General features: G+C 38.0%; 1 protein-coding gene across 23 annotated transcripts in view; it reads left to right on the plus strand.

The window, feature by feature from the left end:
• IQCM (IQ motif containing M) overlaps positions 1-22,795 on the plus strand; it is a 577,684-nt gene that overhangs the window by 323,997 nt on the left and 230,892 nt on the right. For all 23 annotated transcript variants that reach the window (XM_070047451.1, XM_051819390.2, XM_051819388.2 and 20 more), the window contains 2 exons: positions 13,787-13,931; positions 22,316-22,450. In XM_070047451.1, coding sequence (XP_069903552.1) covers positions 13,787-13,931; positions 22,316-22,450 — 280 coding nt within the window. The remainder of the gene's footprint in view (positions 1-13,786; positions 13,932-22,315; positions 22,451-22,795) is intronic.

Below are 22,795 nucleotides of genomic sequence, written 5' to 3' on the forward strand. Positions count from 1 at the left end.
TGGTTAATATATCTTGTGTTTCCATATGAATTTCAGGATTGTTTCTTCTGGATCTGACAAGACTGTCCTTGGCATTTTTATTGGGATCAAACTGAATCTGTAAATTTCTTTTGGCAGTATAGACATGTTGCTGATATTGATTCTTCCAATCCATGAGCCTGGAAGATTTTTCCATTTCTTGTGTCTTCTTCTATTTCTTTCTTTAATGTTTTGTCATTTTCATCATAGAAATATTTGACATCATTGGTTCAGTTTATTCCCAGGTATTTAATTCTTTTTGTAGCTGTTATGGATGGGATTGATCTTAGAAGTTCTTTCTGAGCCTTGGGATTTTCTGGGTATACAAAGTCTATTGATTTTGTTTGTTAATTTTTTATCCTGGCACTTTTGTGAGCACTTAGACATAACTATGACTTAGGAGACATAAGAATATCCTCCACTTAATAAAATAAAATGAAGTAAATCTTTGAGAACATGTTTTACTTTTAACTATCTCTATGAGGACAGAAGTCTTGCATGGGAAGCTAGTGCAAGGTGACACCTGTTGTTAATTTAACAATTAACACTCTTATGTATGTCATCTATGATCACATACAAGGCTCTTGGCATGAGCTGCCTTGGCTATGGAAGCCTTTTGAATCCACAAACTCTTGTCATTATTTAGAGAAGGCCATAAGCCAATAGAAATTCTCTCCTCACTTCAGAGTAAATTACATCCTTCTTTGGTGACTACTTCATTCCACTTGGATCTCACCAACAAAGATCCTTCATGTAGGACACTTTTTGCCACAGTGTCTTGGCTTTCCAAGCTTGAAATGCTCTCATGGGCTTTTCAACCAGACCAGAATACCTTAAGGGCCGATTCTGAGGTCAGAGTGCTAATAAAGCTATTGTCATTCTTTGAGTCTGCTGTATGGACTGCTTCTATGTTGGAGCATTCATTGCTTTTTAATTGTATCTGTTTTTATTACCAAACACTTAGTATGAAGAAAAAAAATTCCTTGACAGTCAAGACAAAGGCTGTTCAAAGTCATTTCTTCTAAAAGTGTGAGTTTTCACTTCTACAGATTGCCTTTTAGGTGCTCTATTAGTTATTACAGGTCAGGGAGAACATATGATATTTTTACATTTGGGACTGGATTATTTCATTTTGTTGCAAATGACCAGATTTTTTTTCTTATGTTATATAGTATTCCAGGGTGTACATATCCCATAATTTCTTTATCCACTTTTCACTTGATGGGATTTTTGTTCGATTTCATATGTTAGCTATTATGAACTGAGCTTCAATAAACATGGGTGTGCAGATAATTCTTTTGTATGCTGATTTCATTTTCTTTGGTTAAATTCCCAGGAGTGGAATGGCTGGGTCATATGTTAGGTTTATATTCAGATTTCTGAGGTATCTCCATAATGTCTTCCATTGTGGCTTTGCCAGTTTACATTCCCCCTAGCAGTGGATGAGGGTACGATTTTCCCCACGTCCTTGCCAGCATTTGTTGTTTGTTGATTTCTGTATTAAGGCCAATCTAAATGGGGTGAGGTGAAACCTCATTGTGGTTTTGTTTTGCATTTCCCTAACAGCTAGTGATCTTGAGCATTATTCATGTGTCTGTTGGCCATTTGTATTTCCTCTTTTGAAAAAATGTCTAAATTCTTTTCCCATTTAATAACCAAGTAGTTTTGTTTTGTTGAGTTTATTTATCTCTTTATATATTCTGGTTATTAATACTTTATCATAATTTTAAAATAATTTCTCCCATTCTGTTGGTTTCCTCTTCACTTTGTTGAGTGTTTCTTTTGCAGTGCATAAGTGTCTCAATTTGATGTTATCTCATTTATCAATTTTGGCTTTGATTCCCTGTTTCTGGAGTCTTGGCCTATGCCAATATCTTGCACTGTTTTCCCAATATTCTCTAATAATTTGATGGTATTAAGTCATAGATATATGTATTTAATCCATTTTGAATGTATTTTCATGTAAGGTGTAAGGTAAGGGTCTTACTTCCTACTTCTGCATATGGAGATCTACTTTGCCCAGCACTATTTGTTGAAGAGACTGACCTTGCTCCAGGGATTGGTTTTAGCTCCTTTGTCAAATATCAGTTGGCTGTAGATGCTTGTATTGAAATCTGGCATTTCTGTTCTGTTCTGTTAGTCTATCCATCTGTTTTTGTACCAGTACCAGACTTTTTTGATTATAACTGTCTTCATACTATGTCTTGAAATCTGGTATTACAATGCTTCTGGCTTTCTTTTTGTTGTATAAGATTGGCTTATCTATTGGAGTCTCTTGTGCTTCAAAATGATTTTCTGCATCTTTTTTCTATATCTGGTCAGAATATTCCTGGTATTTTCATTGATATTGCAATGAATCTATAAATTGCTTTCAGTAGTGGTTATTTTGATGGTATTGAATCTTCCAACTCATGAACATGGAAGATATTTCCATTTTTTTGTTACCTTCTTCTATTTCTTTTTTTTTTATTTATTTTTTATTTTTTTATTTTTGACAGGCAGAGTGGACAGTGAGAGAGAGAGACAGAGAGAAAGGTCTTCCTTTGCCGTTGGTTCACCCTCCAATGGCCGCCGCGGCCGGCGCGCTGTGGCCGGCGCACCGCGCTGATCCGATGGCAGGAGCCAGGAGCCAGGTGCTTTTCCTGGTCTCCCATGGGGTGCAGGGCCCAAGCACCTGGGCCATCCTCCACTGCACTCCCTGGCCACAGCAGAGGGCTGGCCTGGAAGAGGGGCAACCGGGACAGAATCCGGCGCCCCGACCGGGACTAGAACCCGGTGTGCCGGCGCCGCTAGGCGGAGGATTAGCCTATTGAGCCGCGGCGCCGGCCTTCTTTTTTTAATGTTTTGTAATTCTCATCATAGAGATCTTTGACATAATTGGTTAAATTTATCCCTACGTATTTGATTTTTTTGGTAGCTATTGTGAATGGGTTTGATCTTAGAAGTTCTTTCTCAGCTGTGACATTGTCTGTGTATACAAAGGCTTTTGATTTTTGTGTGTTAATTTTGTATCCTTCTAATTTACCAAACTTTTCTATGAGTTCCAATAGTCTTGGTGGAATCTTTTGGATCCCCTATTTATAGAATCCTGTCATCTGCAAATAGGGATAGTTGAATTCCTCCTTCTGATATGTATCCCTTTGATTTCTTTTTCTTGCCTAATGCCTCTGGCTAAAACTTCCAGGACTATATTGAATAGTAATGGTGAGAGTGGACATCCTTGTTTGGTCCCGGATCTCAGTGGGAATTCTTCTAACTTTTTCCCATTCAGCAGGAGACAGGCAGTGGGTTTGTCATAAATTGTCTTGAATGTGTTGAGGAATGTTCCTTCTATACCCAATTTGTTTAGAGTTTTCACCATGTAAGATTGTATTTTAGCAAATGCTTTCTCTGTGTCTAGTGAGATAGTCATATGGTGGTGTTCTTCATTTTGTTAATGTGATGTTATTACATTGATTTATTTGTGAATGTTGAAACATCCCTGCATACTATGGGTAAATACCACTTGATCCAGGTGAATGATCTTTCTGATGTGTTGATGGATTTGATTGGCTAGTAGTTTGTTAAAGATTTTTTGAATCTATGTTCATCAGAGAAATTGGTCTGTAGTTTTCTTTCTCCATTGTCTCCCTTTCAGGTTTAGGAATTAGGGGGATGCTGGATTCATAGAAGGACTCTTGGCTACTCCCTCCCTTTCAATTGTTTTGAATAGCTTGAAAAGAACTGGAGTCGGTTCTTTAAATGTCTGTTATAATTCAGTCATGAAGCCATCTTGTCCTCGGCTTTTCTTTGTTGGAAGGGGATCTTTATTACGTTATTACTGATTCACTTTCTTTCTTTGCTATGGGTCTATTTAGGTTTTCTGTGGATTCATGGCTCGATTTATGTACATTGTATGTGTACAGGTATCTATCCATTTCTTTTAGGTTTGCTGGTTTGTTGGCAAACAGCTCTTTGTAGTAATTTCTGATGATTCTTATTTCTGTGATGTCTGTTGTTGCATTTCTGTTTTCATCTCTAACTTTATTGATTTGGGTTTTCTTCCTCCTTTTTTGGTGTGTTGGGACAATAGTGTGTCAATTTTGTTTATTTTTTCAAAAACCAGCTCTTCGTTTTGCTGATCTTTTGTATTGATTTTTGTTTTGATTTTGTTTATTTCTACTCTAATTTCAACTATTTCTTTTATGTATTCTACTATTGTTGGGCTTGGCTTGAGGTTGTTTCTCTAGGTCCTGGAGAAACATTGATAGCACATTTATTTGGTGCCTTTCAAATTTCTTGACATAGGCACTAATTGCTATAAACTTAACACTGCTTTTGCTGTGTCCCATAAGTTTTAATATGTTGTATTATCATCTTCATTTGTTTCCAGAAAATTTTTTATTTCTCTTTTGATTTCTTCAGTGATGCACTGTTCATTCATGACCATTTTGTTTGTTCAGTCTCCAAATGCTTACATATGTTCTAGAGATTCCTGAGTTGTTGATTTCGAGCTTCATTCCATTTTGGTCAAAGAAGATGCATGGTATGGTTTCTAATATTTTGAATTTGCTGAGATTTGCTTTATGGCCTAGCATGTGGTCATTCCTGGAGAAAGTTCCATGCACTGGTGAAAATAATGAATATTCTACTTCTATAGCATGCAGTGTTCCTTAGATATTTGTTAGGTCCATTTGGTCTATAGTATCAATTACTTCTGTTATTTCCTTGCTCATTTTCTGTCTGGTTGTTCTGTTCATTGTTAAAAGTGGGGCATTAAAGTTCCCCATTGGTATTGTATTTGAGTCTATGTCTCCACATAGATCCATTATCATTTATTTTAAATAGCCTTGTGCCCTGTAATTAAGTACATATATGGTTAAAATAGTCAATTCTTCCTATTAAGTTGATCCCTTAATCATTAGATAGTTCCTTTCTTTGTGTCTTTTAATTGTTTTTATGTTAATGATATTAAGATGGCTACATCAGCACATTTTTGGTTTCTGTTAGCATGAATATCTTTTCCATCCTTTCACTTTCAATCTGGGAGTATCTTTCTTGGTGAGATATGTTTCTTGTAGGCAGCAAATAGATGGGTTTTGTTTTTCAGTCCATCCAGCCTGTCTGTGTTTTTTAACTGGAGAGTTGAGGCCATTTACATTCAAGGTGACTATTGATCACTAATGACTTTGCCCTGCCATTTTTCCATAAATATTGCTATTTTTTTAAATTTTGGATTTCCTCAGAGATTTTCCATAAATATTGCTTTTTTAAATTTTGGATTTTACTTGGAGGTTTTGGGCCTTTACCTTTTTCCTCATGATGACCATGTTTCTGTGTTTTGTGTACAGCACATCATTAAGCCTCTTTTGCAGGGTTGGCTGGGTGGTGACAAATACTTTTTTTTTTTTTTTTTGACAGGCAGAGTTAGACAGTGAGAGAGAGACAGAGAGAAAGGTCTTCCTTTTTCCATTGGTTCACCCCCGCCCCGGGTGGCTGCTACAGCTGGCGCATTGCACCGTGCTGATCCGAAGCCAGGTGCCAGGTGCTTCTTCCTGGTCTCCCATGCAGGTGCAGGGCCCAAGGACCTGGGCCATCCTCCATTGCACTCCCCGACCACAGCAGAGAGCTGGACTGGAAGAAGAGCACTCGGGACAGAATCCAGCGCCCCGACCGGGACTAGAACCCAGGGTGTTAGCGCCGCAGGTGGAGGATTAGCCTAGTGAGCCATGGCACCGGCTGACAAATACTTTCAATTTCTGTCTGTTATTGAAGGTCTTTATTTCACCTTCACTTCTAGATGAGAACTTTGGAGGGTTCAGTATTCTTGGCTGACAGTTTTTATTCTTCAGACTTCAGACTCTGCTAGGGTGTAGGGTTTATGATGAGAAGTCAGCTTTGAAATTGTTTGGAGATCCTCTGACAGTAATCTGGCTTTTCTCTCTTGCACATTTTAGAATCTTTTATTTATATTTTACTATGGAGAGTTTGACTACAGTGTGTCATGGGTTAGATCTTTTCTGGTCATTTCTATTGCAATTTCTGTGTGCTTTCTGTACTTAGATATCTCTTTCTTTCTCCAAATTAGGGGTGTTTTCTGTTATCATATCACTAAATAGGTCATCTAATCCTTTCTCTCTTTCCATGACATTAGGAACTCCTAAGATCTGTATGTTGGGTCATTTGATAGTATCTTGTAGATCTCCATCAGTGTTTTTGTTTTCCAGTCTCTTCTTGGTTTTGGTCTGACTGTAAAATTTCCAGAGATTTGTCTTCTAGTTCGGATATTCTTTCTTCTGCCTCACCAACTCTGTTGTTAAGACTTTCCACTGCATTTTCATTTGATCTATTTAAATCTTCATTTCTAGTATTTCATTTTGATTTCTCTGTAAGATCTCAATCCCATAGAAACGAATTTTCATTCATATCATATATGTTTTTCTTTAGTTCATGAATTTACTTCTGATTGCTTCTGAGTAATCCAATTATTATTTTTTTAATTGCAATTCTGCATTTCCTCAGTCTCTTCATCTTCACATTCTAATGTTGAAATATTGTAGTACTCTTTGGGTGGCTCATAGTGTCTTCCTTCTACTTGTATTTTGAATTTTTGCCTTTATTTCAGCATTTTCAGAATTTTTTTATCTAATTGTTTTGATCTGTGTATCTGTGGCTTATTGGGATGTCTATAGTTTCAGTGAATTCCAGGAGCTGTGTTCTGGGGGTGGGCAGGATGCTCTGTTCAGTGTTCCAGGGTGGAATGATTAGGTGTGGTAAGACCCCAGTTGAGCATGGCATCTCTCCTCTGGTTAACTGGATTGAAGTAATGGGCACCTCTGTTGGTACAACCAGCTCTTCTCTTCCTAGCTGAGGAATGCCCAAGGTTTAGTCCCTAGAGCGCTCAGCACTCATCTGTACCTTTTTATGAACAGCACATTTTATCTGTGGAATCTTTCCTGTGAGCGTGGTTCCCTCTGCTATGAGCCGCTATTGGCAACCAAGGAGCTCTGAGAGTACGAAGAAGCAGTCTTTGGTTGCCCAGAACCTAGCTATGCTCTGCTTCCTCTTATGGAGTCACTGTTTTCTCAGACTTGGCTCCCAAGGCTCCCTGGGTCCAGGTTGTAGCTGGGCCTTGGGCAATACATGTGAGTAGCTCCACAACCTCAGAGCTCATTGATAACCTGAGAAGGGTCACTGCAATGGGATCTGTGCTCACACTGAGGATTACACAGATCCTCCCTGGATCTTCTCATGTATTCAGAGTTCCCTCAGTTTCAGCACACAAAGCTCCTGCAATTATAGGGTGCAGAGCATCTGCTCTCCCCTGTTGTCTGTCACATCCCCAGAGAGGCAGAGATGTTATGTCTCCATAGCCAGTTGCCTGCGAGTGATATACCTAGGTGGTTTGAGTCCGAGAGAATATAAACCAGGCTATCAACTTTTACTTGGTTATAAAATTTGTTATTATCATAACCTTTTTTATTCCATCATTGGCACGATGTTTTGTTTGCTAAATGTGCTAGATAGCTGCTTTGTTGATATGGTTATAATTGTTTTTGCCTACTTTCAAAATCCTAGTGGGACAGGCCTTTAATGCATAAATAGTGCTTCCGGGACTTCCTATGTGAAGGGCTGCTGTTGAGGGGATTCTTGATAGACTTTTTGCTCTGGAAACAGCACAGCAAATCACTGGATAATTGTCAGCACTATGGCAGTCCCTCCACTGGGAGACTTTCATAATAACATTGCTTGGCTGCCACTTCAGATATTATTGCTGTGGACAGTGTCTGCTACCATGTCACTCTAAGGTGATTCATTGTTTCATATGAGATGCTCTTAGTTTAGATTTTTTTGGAAATACTCAAGCTGCATCGAATTATTTTACCAGTTACATATCAGAAGACTACAGAGATTGCTCTATTTAATTATCAGTATAATTTATACCATTCAAAATGTCCTTTACATTTGGAAAGAAATTATTTGAATAATATTGCTGAATAAATAAATTGGAATAATCTTAGAAAATCTGAGTTTTAAAGTTACCTTAGTAGTATCTGAAGCATAGGTCAATGGTCTTTAATATTTTGAAGTTTTAGTAAACCTTTTAGAATCGAATAAAAAATGAGTTTCTTCCTATAATCTAACAGGAAAGGCATAAAGCCTATTCATGGACCCCATAACATAGGTGACCTTTACAAAACAGTTTTATTATATGAATGTGTTAGATCCAACATATACATTCATATAGTAATTGTTTTTCATTTATTCAGCATTGTGTTCTTTAATTTGTTAGTAGTTACTATATACTGGGCCCAGTCTCCTTCTTGGGATGTGATCTCAGAGCACATAGACAGTGAGAAATGCAAATAATTAATATGTTTTAGGTACTGTGTGAACATAGATCAAGGCCATTTAACTCAAAGTGTTGTGTCTAGGGTTTGGGGTTGAATAGTGCCAGTAAAGTGAGTACTGGATAGTAAAGAACAGTTGTATTTTGTCAAGTAGACTGGGAGGCTTTGAGATACAGGGAAGGACAATATAATGGTCTCAGTTATATAGAAAATGTAGGGCATTAGGGAATAGTTAGGAGAACAGTAGCAATAAATGAAGCTGATGATAGATTTCCAATTAAGAATGTTCTTAAAGACCATGCTGAGGAGTTTATACTATATACTTCATTTAATAGGGATGGGTAACTTTATATCCATTGGATCATTGACATGAATTGATATGTATGTTAGAAAAATTACTGACCTAACTCTGAATCTTGTGGCGTGGGGAGAGGATGACAAAATGAAGGGAGAACAATTAGTATGCTTTTTCCATAACCTAGTGCATGGTGGCTGATGACCATGATGATGAGGTAGGGATGGAGGAAATGAAAGCAGATAATATTTTGTCTTTGATCAGATTCAGTGATAAGGATATGGGAGAAGTCAGGAAAGATTTCTAGGTCTTTGCCCTGGGCAAATTGGCCTTGGTTGAGAAATACGGAATTTAAAGTGTCTTCAGCTGGAATAGTGAGGAGGCAAGGAAAGTGGGTTGAGACATTTTTAAACACTTTGTGCTTGAAGTGCCTATGAGAAATCTTTGAAATGTCTTGGAGGCAATTTGGTGTATGGGTTCAGAATTCAGAAGGAAGATTGGGCCATGGAGAAAAATGTGGGGGCCGGCGCTGTGGCTCAACAGGCTAAACCTCCGCCTTACGGTGCCGGCCCACCGGGTTTTAGTCCTGGTCAGGGTGCCAGATTCTGTCCTGGTTGCCCCTCTTCCAGGTCAGCTCTCTGCTGTGGCCAGGGAATGCAGTGGAGGATGGCCCAAGGGCTTGGGCCCTGCACCCCATGGGAGACCAGGAGAAGCACCTGACTCCTGCCATTGGATCAGTGCAGTGCGCCGGCCGCGGCGGCCATTGGAGGGTGAACCAATGGCAAAAGAAGACCTTTCTGTCTCTCTCACTGTCCACTCTGCCTGTCAAAAATAAAAAAAATTTTAAAAATTTAAAAAAAATTGTGGGGATTTGTCAGTGATCACTAAATTCCTTTCTACTTTAACACACCTGAGGAAAAATCTGAAATTCTCCCACCCATAAAATTTGCTCAATTTGGCAAGGATTCTCATCCTGTCTCTAAGAAAGCTTTCTTCCCAGGTGACTTCCTGGATCTTTTACATCATACAATTTGCTGATCATCACCACATTGACTATATACATAGATAGGTATAGATAGAGATAAAGATAGAGATAGAGATGTAGATACACGCATACACATCTATCTATATATGTATATTTATATCTATCTATCTCTCTATTATGGAGTACTACTCAGCTGTAAAAAAGAATGAAATCTTATTTTTGCATCAAAATGGAGGCAACTGGAAACAATTATACATAGGGAAATAAGCCAGTCTCAAAAAGAAATATACCATATGATCCCACTGATCTGTGGTACTAACAGAGTATCAAAAAATGCAATGGATATTAGTGAAACTGACATTTTGAGATTCGATGACTGTTTATAGCCCTGTCTCTACTGTTGAGGAAGAGTGTTTTTTTCCCTTTCTATTTGTTGAACTCTTTTTTTAATTTTAATTTTTTTTTTTGACAGGCAGAGTGGACAGTGATAGAGAGAGAGAGACAGAGAGACAGGTCTTCCTTTACCATTGGTTCACCCTCCAATGGCCGCCGCAGCGGGCGCACTGTGGCCAGCGCATCGCGCTGATCCGAAGGCAGGAGCCAGGTGCTTCTCCTGGTCTCCCACGGGGTGCAGGGCCCAAGCACTTGGGCCATCCTCCACTGCACTCCCGGGCCATAGCAGAGAGCTGGCCTGGAAGAGGGGCAGCCGGGACAGAATCTGGCGCCCTGACCGGGACTAGATCCCGGGGTGCTGGCGCCGCAGGCGGAGGATTAGCCTATTGAGCCGAGGCACCGGCTATTTGTTGAATTCTTTTCTCAGTAAACTTACGAGTATCAAATAAACTCAAAGTAGATCATTGTAAAAATTAAAAGAAAGAATAAGAAAGGAAGGATGTTAGAAGTTGAGTGCATGGGCGGGAGGGAGGTTAGGGTAGGAATATCACTATGTTTATATATGGTGAAGTTGGCCAAGAATGTGCACTTAAAGTCTCTATACGCAACAATTAAAGACAGAATCATTGAGTACATGTAGTAATAAAATTAATCATTCCGACCTGATCAGAATGTGGGGGCAATAGCAGGAGACCCAGAAAAGAGGCCTGAAAAAGAACAAGAGGAACCATACACAGGGAGATACATCCTTTAGTTGTGCTTGACTGGGGTGTCAGTAATTCATTAGTTGGTGTGGAAATGAATCAAAAAATTTGCTTAATGTTACTGTATTTGTGCCTTGCATATTTGTATGTGTGTGCCCGCGTGTGTGTATGCACAGTTATTATACTTAGAAAACTTCATTGTTATTCATTGTGTATGGTTTTAGTCATTTTTAACAGTTTTCCTTTTTTGTTTTTATAAGGTATTTGAATAAAGATTTTTTGGATACTGTCACATATAAGTGTTTAGACAAGGTTAGAACAATAGATTTGGTGACATTATGTTTATAAGTGTAGCATAGCATTTTTGGAAAATTAAATAAATTAGAAAAATAATTGCTGAAACTTGACACAAGCTAAAGTCTTCAATATATACAGATCCCTTACAAACATTTTAGGAACATATTATAATGATAACATAAAAAGTAGATAGAAGACATGAACTAGTACTTCACAGTTGGAAAAAACACCAATGGCTAGTAAATGTGAAGAGGCTAGTCATACTAGTAATCAAAGAAATTAAGTCCTACTAGTGGGTAGTGGAATCCTCCAAATAAGCACACAGTTCATTTTTTAAAGAATAAAAAAAGTGGGCGTGTGGCACACTGGGATAAACCACCACTTAGGATGTGCAAATCCCATATCAGAGTACCAAATATACTGCTTCCAATCCAGCTCCCTGCCAATGTACTGGGGAGACACCAGATTATGGCCCAGGTGTTTGAGTTTTTGCCACTCACATGAGAGACCTGGATAGAGTTCCTGGCTCCAGACTTTGACCTAGCTGTTGTGGGGATCTGAGATGTGAACCAGCAGAATGTAGATCTGTCTCTTCTCGGTCTCTCCCTGTGATTGTCACTTTGCCTTTCAAACAAACGAACAAACGCAAAAGACAGACTGAAAATGTATCCTGGAAAAATTTATTAAATGTTAGTGTGTGATAGGTATGATATATTTGCTCATTAAATTAAGGAATTAGAAAATTATAATCATTAGTTCACAGTAATTCCTTATATTTCAATATTTTGTTATAAATATTGGTATATTTTTCTGACAAATATACAGTGTCCAATACCATTGTTCTCTTAGTAAATTTCCAAGAAATACACTCCAGTATGGACTTCTCTGCTCATCTTCTCAGGATACAATGAAAACCTAGTGTGGCCTTTGATTATAGGTAAAAGTAGCCTAGTGGCAGATTTTAGCAGAAAGATGCTCAGAGTATTGGGTTGAGGTTTGGGTAACTAAGCTCAGATATATGAAAGCATAATGAATTTTGGGTAGGTCCCAGGACTCCAGTCAAGTGTTACTCAGAAAGAATCTGATGCAGTTCTTGAATCCGGGGTACCCCTGCTTCCATGAATGCTGCCCTCGAAAAATGGTTATTGCTGTCACAGTTACTCTATAATAAAAATAGATTTTCCACTGTTCTGCTTTTGAAAGCATCATTAGTTTTTATTCATTAGTGTTTGGGGTTGGTGCAGATAGTGGGTGGAGTTTTGTCACATGTCTGCAACCCAGCTACAGAAGAGAGTATGTCATGAGCATCTGACTTTTGGCTTCAAATTGTGGGAAGTGGGTTCTACTTCCTACCGAGACACATTTGTGGAGAAATGCTTCAAAACTGCAACCAATTCATTATTTTTTTAAAAAGGGACAAAAGTCTACTGAACAAAAGACTGCTTAAAATACACACAGGAGAATATTACTAAATATTTAAATATATTAACCAACATTTAAAATTTGCCATTACATGGAAAGAGGAGAAGAGGAAAGTAGTGGAATTTTATTTATTTATTATTCCATGAAGGAAAATTAAAATATTTCATTAATATTGATAAGTTAGAAATGTATATTTAATAAGGATAGCATTTAAAAATTTGGGAAGTATCACTAAATGATAATACATTCTTTAAAGTATCACACAAAAGAGAAGCTAACATGACAGGTACAAGAACAATCATAAATATAATAAATATATTAGGAAAGAAGCAAAAAACAGATAAAATGGGTAAACATTAAATTAAATTAAATTAAGATAAATTTAGAATATAATTAAAAATTTTGGTTCTGGAGAGTCTGTATTCTGATTTCAAAACCAATTCTGCAATGTACTAACTATGGGGCCTTGGCAAAATTATTTCCAAGTTTTTTTCTTCAATTTTTTTGCTTATAAAAATCATGCAAAGCACACCATTGGAGAGTTGAGTCAGAGGAAAATTCATGAAGTTAACTGTATTACTTAAAAAATGAAAATAGATTAATTATGTTTTTAATTTTAAAAGTCAAGAACAGGAAAATAAACCTATAATTAACAATAAAGAATTAATAAATATAGAAAAATTAATAAATCAGTAAATGTGTAAAAATAATTGAATTACTAAATAAAATTGTTTAGATAAGAGGGGAAAGACCTGAAATAGATGAAATTTTAGAACTCTGACTTTTTGAAGATCATCATGGTGGAATGCAGAAAATGCAAGTAAACTACTAAGACAACAGATGCTGTTGTGTTGAAGGAGTTTCTTTTCTTTAAGATCCAAAGAAGTTTTAGAAACTAACCAGGAAGCCTGAAATAGCATGATGTAAATTAGGTAAAGTAGAATAATGTACAACTTTCAAAGGAAAGAAAGAACAAGGATTTGACCCAGCATGGCCTGTTTACCCAACAGTTATCCATTACAGACTCCTGTCTTACTAAAATTTTGATTGTGTTCTGGATGATTGAACTATATATTGTAGAAATCTGAACACCAACTTAGGAAGCATTTGTGCAGATAGCCATCATCAGAATATCTTATATAGGAATTATGAATAGCTGATTATAACTAATAATGATGCTCTCTGAAATTGAGATTATGTCACTGAACAAAGTATATATTTAACCAAGAAAGTCAACATTGATAAATTACAGCCATAATCCAAGAAATTGGGTGAAATAGATGAAAGAGGCAAAATCAAATTAAATATAACAAGCTTCACTGTTTGTATTACCATTTTATAGGCTTTGTTTCATGGATCCAATTTGAGAGCAGTTATAAACATGTATCGTGCAATGATCCACCGAGTTAGATATCGACTTGGGCTTTGGAGAACACGGCAGGTTATAAACCTTGCAGAGCTAGAAGAATGGATGGACAGAAAAAAATGTAAGTGATGTAGTTGTTTCTGTTTTGGTTTTAGGTTTGGAATGAATTTAACATTGAAATTTTATGTATAACTATGCCTAGAAACCAAAGGTAGACCATGTTTTCTATTGCTGTAAACTATGCTTTAAATGGCATTTGTATATTTGGATTTTGTATTAGGAGCCTCTGCCTATAAGCAACAGAATACTCATTCTGTCAAAGTAAAAAGGAAATTTATATGGAGAATATTGGGCAGATAGTTGAAGAATCAGCTTTTAGACAGAATGTAAATCAGTGCTGCTCCTGACAACTGAGGAGTGGGAAATAAGCTCAATCTTTTGTAGCCTGTGAGGGTAGAGAAGCCCATATCTGGTAAAAGCTTTTGTTCCTTTGCTTTAACTTAATTTTCAGAGGACAGCAACTGATTGGTTTAGCTTGAGTCACCTGGCTGACACTTTTTTTTTAAACTTTCATTTAATAAGTATAAATTTTGAAAGTACAACTTTTAGATTATAGCGTTTTTTACCCGCATAACTACCCTCCCACCCACAAACCATCCCATCTCCTACTCCCTCTCGCATCCCATTCTTCATCAAGATTCATTTTTAATTATCTTTACATACAGAAGATCAACTTAGTGTATACTAAGCAGTACTGTTTGAGTACTAGTTTTACTGTTAGTTCGCATAGTACAACACATTAAGGACAGAGATCCTACATGGGGAGTAAGTGTGCAGTGACACCCGTTTAAATGGGAGATAGAAACCTTGTTTGAGAGTTAAACAGAGGCTTTCCATTGCACAGGCACAGCTCCCCATAGGAAAATTAAATATTGATACCAGAAGACCACTTAGTGGACACTGAGCAGAGAAAATATCATGTTGCTTATGAGTTTTGGGATTTTATCCCTAGAACAAGTTCTCAACTTTCAGGGTTTCTGATTTCTTTTTATAATTAATGAATTAATTATTTCTTCGGATTAGGATAGATAGATTAGGATAGATAGGATACTAGTTTCCTCAGTAACAAAAATGATGTAAGTAAATTATAGTCAATTGGCATTATCATCCTATTGCTTTATAAGTTTAAAGTACTACATTTTGGGTAGTTCAGCCAGCTCTAAAATGTTTATTTCACACTTATGGCAAAGTTCCATGAAGACAGGGGTATGGACATGATCGAATATCCACTATTTAGTAAGTGCCTGGTTTATCAGAAGGACTGCCAATATTTCATTATAGAATAGTTTTTGGTAAGTTCATTAGTTATGATAATTTTATATGTAAAAAGATATTTATAGATAACTAGTGCTCTTTGAGTTAGAATTATCCTTTTCTGTAACTAGAAATTGAGGGAGGAATAAATCAGAAAGAGAGAGACAGAGAAAGAGAAAGACAGGGATGATTCTAAATAGATTGGAGGGCTAAGCTAGATCAGTTCAGCTAGCCCAATGGCCTGGTTTCCAGAAGAAAAAATCAGGGATAAAGTGTTGGAGAGATGGAAAAACAGGTAGAACAATAGAGAAAAATCAAGTAAGAGACCTTTGCAGTGAAAGTAAAGACCCTTCTGTTTAGAAGCTGCAGGGACTCCTTTTTATTTAGAAAAATTTAAGAAAAAGATCGAGTACATGCTAGAGAAATCACTTCCATATGCAAATTTTAACTTTTGCTCATAAACTCTGTAACCCCTACAACAAAATTCAGTAGCATATTTTTAATACTGTTGCATTAGTTTTATATTTCATAACCTGATATGAATAAGAATTTACAATATTATTTATTAAAATGTGTAGTAGGATCATACAGTTATCACTTTGAGCACCTTTTCTTTTCCTCTTACTTTATTTTTTAGCTAAGGATTTTTCAAATACCATATATATATATATTTTTTTTTTTGACAGGCAGAGTGAGAGAGAGAGACAGAGAGAAAGGTCTTCCTTTGCCGTTGGTTCACCCTCCAATGGCTGCCGTTGCCAGCGCACTGTGCTGATCCGAAGCCAGGAACCAGATGCTTCTCCTGGTCTCCCATGCGGGTGCAGGGTCCAAGCACTTGGGCCATCCTCCACTGCACTCCCTGGCCACAGCAGAGAGCTGGCCTGGAAGAGGGGCAACCGGGACAGAATCCGGCGCCCCGACCCGGACTAGAACCCGGTGTGCCGGTGCCACAGGTGGAGGATTAGCCTATTGAGCCGTGGTGCTGGCTCTATACTATATGCTTTCCAACATGCCCCTGCTATTTTGTTCAGTTAAATACTCTGTCACTAAATTCATTTTTAACCTTATAGAATCTTATTTTCCCTAGTTTTACTTTCTTTCTGTGATTTAACATCTTTACTTTGTAACTGCATATGTTAGTATTTTTTTGCATCTTAAAATAACCTCTCAGTATAGAAAAAAAAAAAAAAAACAGAAATCCGATGTGGTTTCTTTTCCAACCAACACCTGGTGGTGTTTAGCTGGGAAGAAACTTGAGTAGAAGTCTTAAAAACAGTGAGAGACCGCCTGGTGGATATAGGGGGGAAGAATGATCTAGGCGGAGACAGCAGCCATCACAGAGGCCTTAAATTGGAGGAAGTGGCATGACTAGTATTGCTGGAATGGAGTTTGTGAGTGAGAACAGAACAAAGTGAGATTGGAGAGAAATGCGGAGTGCAAGATATATCAGGCTTCGCAGAACATTGTATTCTACCTTGTGAAAGGCGGAAAGCCATCGGGTGACTGTGAAAAAGGATAACGTTGCAGTATAGGTTGAGGACATCACACTGGTACTTTTGTTGTGATTAGACTGACATGAGGCAAGATAGACTAAAAGCGTTCAGTTAGGACAGATAGTTCTGGGTCTAGTGTAGGATTTGAACCATAGAATATATTTAGTCAATTGAAATTTAAAAGAATTGCCTATCAGTGAATCAATTTATACTATAAGTTAAAGTAACTCTAGGGTCCATAGAATTTGCAAGTTCTTATTTGTCCTCATGTTCCTTAGATGTTATTGCAATAATTAAATGGAAAAAAAAGAAGGGAGATTGAAGAAGGGAGGGAGGAACTGAGGGGAGTATGGTTATACTCTTAGAATTGTATCTGTGAAATATCTGAATCAATTTTCTTTATATTAAACATTTTAAAAAAGAAAAATTTCCATCCTTCCCATGTGCTGATTGAGTGATATTTGGCAGATATCTATGTACTTTTTAAAGCATTTCTCAATGATCTGAAAATCTCATTAATATTTATGGTTAATGTTTACGTTAACTTTAATGATCAACAGAATATTGATTATGCTAGTATGTTGCTGAAGGTTTGCTTGGTAGGGCATGATATACATATTAAGGGCATTGATATCTATTAATATTGTTGCAATGTTGTAATGTTAATAAGTCCATAAAATCTGATTTAAAATTGATTGGCAGAAGGAAAACATAATAAAGTGTGTATAGTTGACACTTGAAATACCAGGATTTATAGGCACTGACCCATGTTGAAAATCTTTGTATACAATTTAATGCACCTAATTTTAAGTACCAATAGCCTACTGTGGACCAGAAGCCTTACAGATAACATTAACAGCTGATAAACATATTTCATATGTTTTATTTATTATATATGGAGAAAATGCTTAAAAATGGAGAGATCATTTTTTCCTGTGGTACCCAATTTACTGAAGAGATGAACTGTTCAGAGGAGATAAGAAGCATTATACATGTTTTTTGAAACATCAAGTATTTATTACTTTCCTGTGTGAGGAGTTCTCTTGGGTAAACAAATAATACATGAGATATAGTTTATTTTTATATGGAAATTTTTTATGTGCTAGAAAATAATAAAGCAAAATGTTAGAATTAGAATTTTTCAATAACTTAGGTTTTTTAAAAATTTTTCCCAGAGAAACATTTTATTTAAGGAATATAAACTTCATGCTTTTCATAATTCCTTCCCACCCTACCTACCCTCCCACCCATCTTCCGCTTCCGTCTTCTATTCTCTTTTTTAGTTTTTACTAAGACCTATTTTCAATTAACTTTAAACATACAGTTAACTCTGTACTAAGTAACGAGTTAAACAAATTGTATGAAATAAAAAAAAAAATCTATTCTTCAACAGTGAAGACAAAGTCTGTTCAAAGACAGTGCATCTCAAAGTGTTAATTTCACGTCCATAGATTACCTTTTAGATGTTCTATTAGTTATCACAGATCAAGGAGAACATGTGGTATTTGTCCTTTTGGGACTGGCTTATTTCACTAAATATGATGTTTTCTAGTTTTATCCATTTTGTTGCAAACTACCGGATTTCATATTTTTTATTGCTGTGTAGCATTCCATGGTGTTTATATCCCATAATTTCTTTATCCAGTCTTCAGTTGACAGGGATTTGGCTTGATTCCATATATTAGCTATTGTGAATTGAGCAGTAATAGACATGGGGGTGCAGATAACTCCTTCATGTGCTGATTTCATTTTCTCTGTGTAAATTCCCAGGTGTGGGATGGCTGGGCCATATTGTAGGTCTATATTCAGATTTCTGAAGTATCTCTTACAGTCTTCCACAGTTTACATTCCCACCAACAGTGGATTAGGGTTTGTTTATATTTTCTATATAAACAGAATATATATACATTCCCACCAACAGTGGATTAGGGTTTGTTTATATTTTCTATGTCTTCATTGCTCAATTTAGGTAGGTTGCATGTGTCCAAGAGTCTATCCGTTTTTTCTAGGTTTCCCAATCTATCTGTGTACAGCTCTTTATAGTAATTTCTGATTATTCTTTTTGCTTCCCTGATGTCTGTGTTCCATTTCCTTCTTCATCTCTAATTTTATTGACTTGGGTTTTCTCAATCCTTTTCTGGTATGTTGGGCTAATGTTGTGCCAATTATCTTTATTTTTTTAAAACCAGCTCTTTGTTTTGCTAATTTTTTGTATTTTTTGTTGTATTGTTGTTTCAGTTTTGTGATTTCTTCTCTAATTTCTTTTCTTTTCTTTTCTTTTTTTTTTCTTTTGACAGGCAGAGTGGACAATGAGAGAGATAGAGACAGAGAGAAAGGTCTTCCATTTGCCATTGGTTCACCCTCCAATGGCCGCCGCGGCTGGCGTGCTGTGGCCGGCGCATCGCGCTGATCCGAAGCCAGGAGCCAGGTGCTTCTCCTGGTCTCCCATGCGGGTGCAGGGCCCAAAGCCTTGGGCTATCCTCCACTGCACTCCCTCGCCACAGCAGAGAGCTGGCCTGGAAGAGAGGCAACCGGGACAGAATCTGGCACCCCAACCGGGACTACAACCTGGTGTGCCGGCGCCGCAAGGCGGAGGATTAGCCTATTGAGCCACAGAGCCGGCCTTCTTCTCTAATTTCAATTATCTCCTTTTTTCCTACTAGTTTTGGGCGTGATTTACTGCTGTTTTCTAGATCTTTGAGATGCATTGATAACTCATCTATTTGGTGCCTTTCCAATTTCTTGATATAGCCACCAATTGCTATAAACTTTCATCTTAACAGTTTTTACTGTATTCCATAAGTTTTGATATGTGGTATTATCATCTTCATTTCCTTCCAGAAATATTTTATTTCTTCAGTCACCCACTGTTCATTCAGGAGTATGTTGTTCAGTCTCCATGTGCTTACATATGTTCTAGAGATTCTTGAGTTGTTGATTTCCAGCTTCATTCCATTGTGGTCAGAGGCTATCTAGTTCATCTGTAAGTATTTTAAAATTATTGAAAATCTCAAAAAAAAGCACTGCTAATAAGTAGACTCATGCCACTCAAACTCATATTGTTCAAAGATCAGTTGTATTCTGTTTTTTTTTCAAGGAGAAATATATTTATTTCAACATAAAAGTCAAAAGTGACATTCTTTATTCTTAGGATGGGTTTTTCCACACTAGGAGCATGACACAGGATTTTAACATCCACTAATATATTTGGGAATTGTTCACAGGAAGTAATGTTAGTGGAATGGAAACATGAGACAAGGAAGGGATGGAAGTTGAAAAAAAAAAAGAGTGCATTATGAAACAAGTTGTGGTGTCAACAACTGGATCTTAATTCCTCTAGAGAACTCAAAAAAACAGTATAGCCAACTTCCCTCAAGTGCTGGTTTTTATGTACAAACTCTCCCCAGTCATTGGTTGAGGCTACTGCAATGGAAGTATTAATTCCCTGAGACCTCTTGCTTGCTACACAGGTGGGCAGAGTGAAGTTCTGCAGCAGATGGAGCTCTTAGGCAATGAAATACAGATGCTGGCCATAGAAAATTATATCAGCAGGCACAGAAATTTAAGGAACAAGTAGATATGAATGGGATAGGAAAAGTAACTGCTCTAGTTTGCTGATTTGACAAGAGAAAAAAATTCATAGATATACTTAATATGTGCTATGAATTTATTTTATAGCTGTGTTTCAGGATCTGGAATAGGTACTCATATTTATGTTACCACTTGTATTTGTTGATTTGGCATTACCATCTCCTTCAAAAAAGTGCATGAATGATTTGAAAATTGAAATCTATGTGGTTGATACAACTTCTTTTAGAAACCACCATGGTTCCTTTGTGATTGGGACCTCATATTGAACAACTACATGTGTACTTAAGCAGTCCCTGTCATCTTGTAAATACTGACTTTTACTAATCCAACATACTGTAGAGTGGAGACTCAGTATTACCCTTGAGGGAAGAAAATGCAACATGATCATAGAGAATTAGATTTACAAAATATGTGTTGATTCCTTTGGTCATTCTTCAACTTCTGTCTAACGTAAAGTAACATTAGACAGATGACAGGAGACAGTTGGCTCCAGTGAGTGATTTCCTGTGGTAGTCTGTCGCTCCCCCTTCTTCGTGGAGGAACGACACTAAACCCTGCCTAGGCTTCATATCCGAGTCACGGCACCGTTATGTCGCTCCCCCTCTTCATGGAGGAACGACACTAAACCCTGCCTAGGCTTCATATCCGAGTCACGGCACCATTATGTCGCTCCCCATCTTCGTGGAGGAACGACACAGGACCCTGCGCTGTTCTTTTGTCTGCTCGGCCCTCCCCGGGTTTGCTGCTGGTTCTTCCCGGGTTGGCTACCGACCCTTCCACCTCTGTGGAAGGGCGGTTCCCCCTGCCACATTCCCCACTTCCGCAGGGGAGCGGCACACTGTCGGCCGGCTCTCTCGGGGGCTGCTCAGGTGTTCCCTCAGATGTTCCTGGTGCATGTTGTCTCTCTCCTCCTTTATAGTCCTCTTCCACCAATCCCAACTCTGCTACCCACACGCCAAGTACGCTGCTCTCCTCCAATCAGGAGCAGGTCCTACAGTTTATTGGTTGAACTGGAGGCAGCTGTGTAGAAGCTGTTTCCCTTCTCAGCGCCATATTGTGGGAGAGCAGATGCATAGAATAAGTCTTAATTCCAGTAATTTAGTCTAGTCCGAGTCACTCCCTGTTACTCCCCACAGTAGTCTTTTTTTTTTTTTTTTTTTTTTTTTTTTTTCAGGCAGAGTTAGAGAGAGAGAGAGAGAGAGAGAGAGAGAGAGAGAGAAAGGTCTTCCTTTTCCTTTGGTTCACCCCGTAAGTGGCCGCTACAGAGTGAAACCAGGAGCCATGTGCTTCCTGCAGGTCTCCCATGCGCGTGCAGGGCCCAAACACTTGCCTCCCAGGCCACAGCAGAGAGCTGGACTGGAAGAGGGGCAACTGGGACAGAATCTGGTGCCCCAACCGGGACTAGAACCCGGGGTGCCGGCGCCACAGAGGGAGGATTAGCCAAGTGAGCCGCAGCGCCGGCCTGTGGTAGTCTTGAGAGAGGAGTGGCAAAATACCTTAAATTAGGAAATAGAAATCCATAAAATCAATGAGAGGAGTAGACATTGCTCTGCATTAGGGGATGAATGGGAAGTAGAACAAGCGGTCCAAAATGGAATCATCAAGGCCGGCGCCACAGCTCACTAGGCTAATCCAAAATGGAATCATCAATCCAAAAAGTTGTATGTGAGTAGAGTCCAGAAATAAATTAATGAAAATGAGTAGCTGATAAGAAATAAATACTTAAAGGAGTCAGCAGGAGTCAGGCCACCAGAAATCCTGATATTAAAACCATGTCTTGGGACATGCTTTCAGCATTGATATATGTAGAGTCTGTGGAGAATTATCATGAAAGCAAAATAGAGGAACCCAGGGTTCGCCTAAGGGAGTAAAATCCAAATTTCCTTATGGTGGAATAGGAAGTATGGGGGGAGGGGAAGCACTTCTTTCTGACTTTTACCTTCTGGTTGCCATGATGCTAAGGGAGCATTCATGGGCATAGCCTCATGGAAACATATTGGTAGAAATAACAACCTGGAGTAAGAGTTTGTTCAAATCCAGTGAACCTTTAGGTGAAGTATACTTAATACATCATTTATAAATAAAATGTGTTTTATTTTACTTTTAGACTATGAAACAATGTTTGCTAAGAGAGAAGATTGGCAAGGACTAGATCGAAATGAACTCCTTAAGTACTTCAATGACTGTGGTCATTTCCCAACCCAGGCACAAATTGATGATACTTGGGACCTGGTCCACAGAAGTGAGTATTTTCTCATTTTTTTTCCCTCCATTCCTTTATAGTTCTATCTTTCTTCCCTTTCTACTTTTTTCCTTACTTCACTTAATTAGGTTAAATATGTTATGTAAGTCATTTTCTTCAAATTTCTTGGTATTTGGTCTTAATATATATCAAGAAAGATATTTAAAAGGTGAGTTAAAAGAAGTTAAGGCGCCGTGGTTCAGTAGGCTAATCCTCCGCCTGCAGTGCCAGCATACCGGGTTCTAGTCCCGGTCGGGGCGCTGGGTTCTGTCCCGGTTGCCCCTCTTCCAGTCCAGCTCTCTGCTGCGGCCCGGGAGTGCAGTGGAGGATGGCCTAAGTCCTTGG

Source organism: Oryctolagus cuniculus, chromosome 8, assembly GCF_964237555.1.
Source record: "Oryctolagus cuniculus chromosome 8, mOryCun1.1, whole genome shotgun sequence".
NCBI classification, from domain to species: Eukaryota; Metazoa; Chordata; class Mammalia; order Lagomorpha; family Leporidae; genus Oryctolagus; species Oryctolagus cuniculus.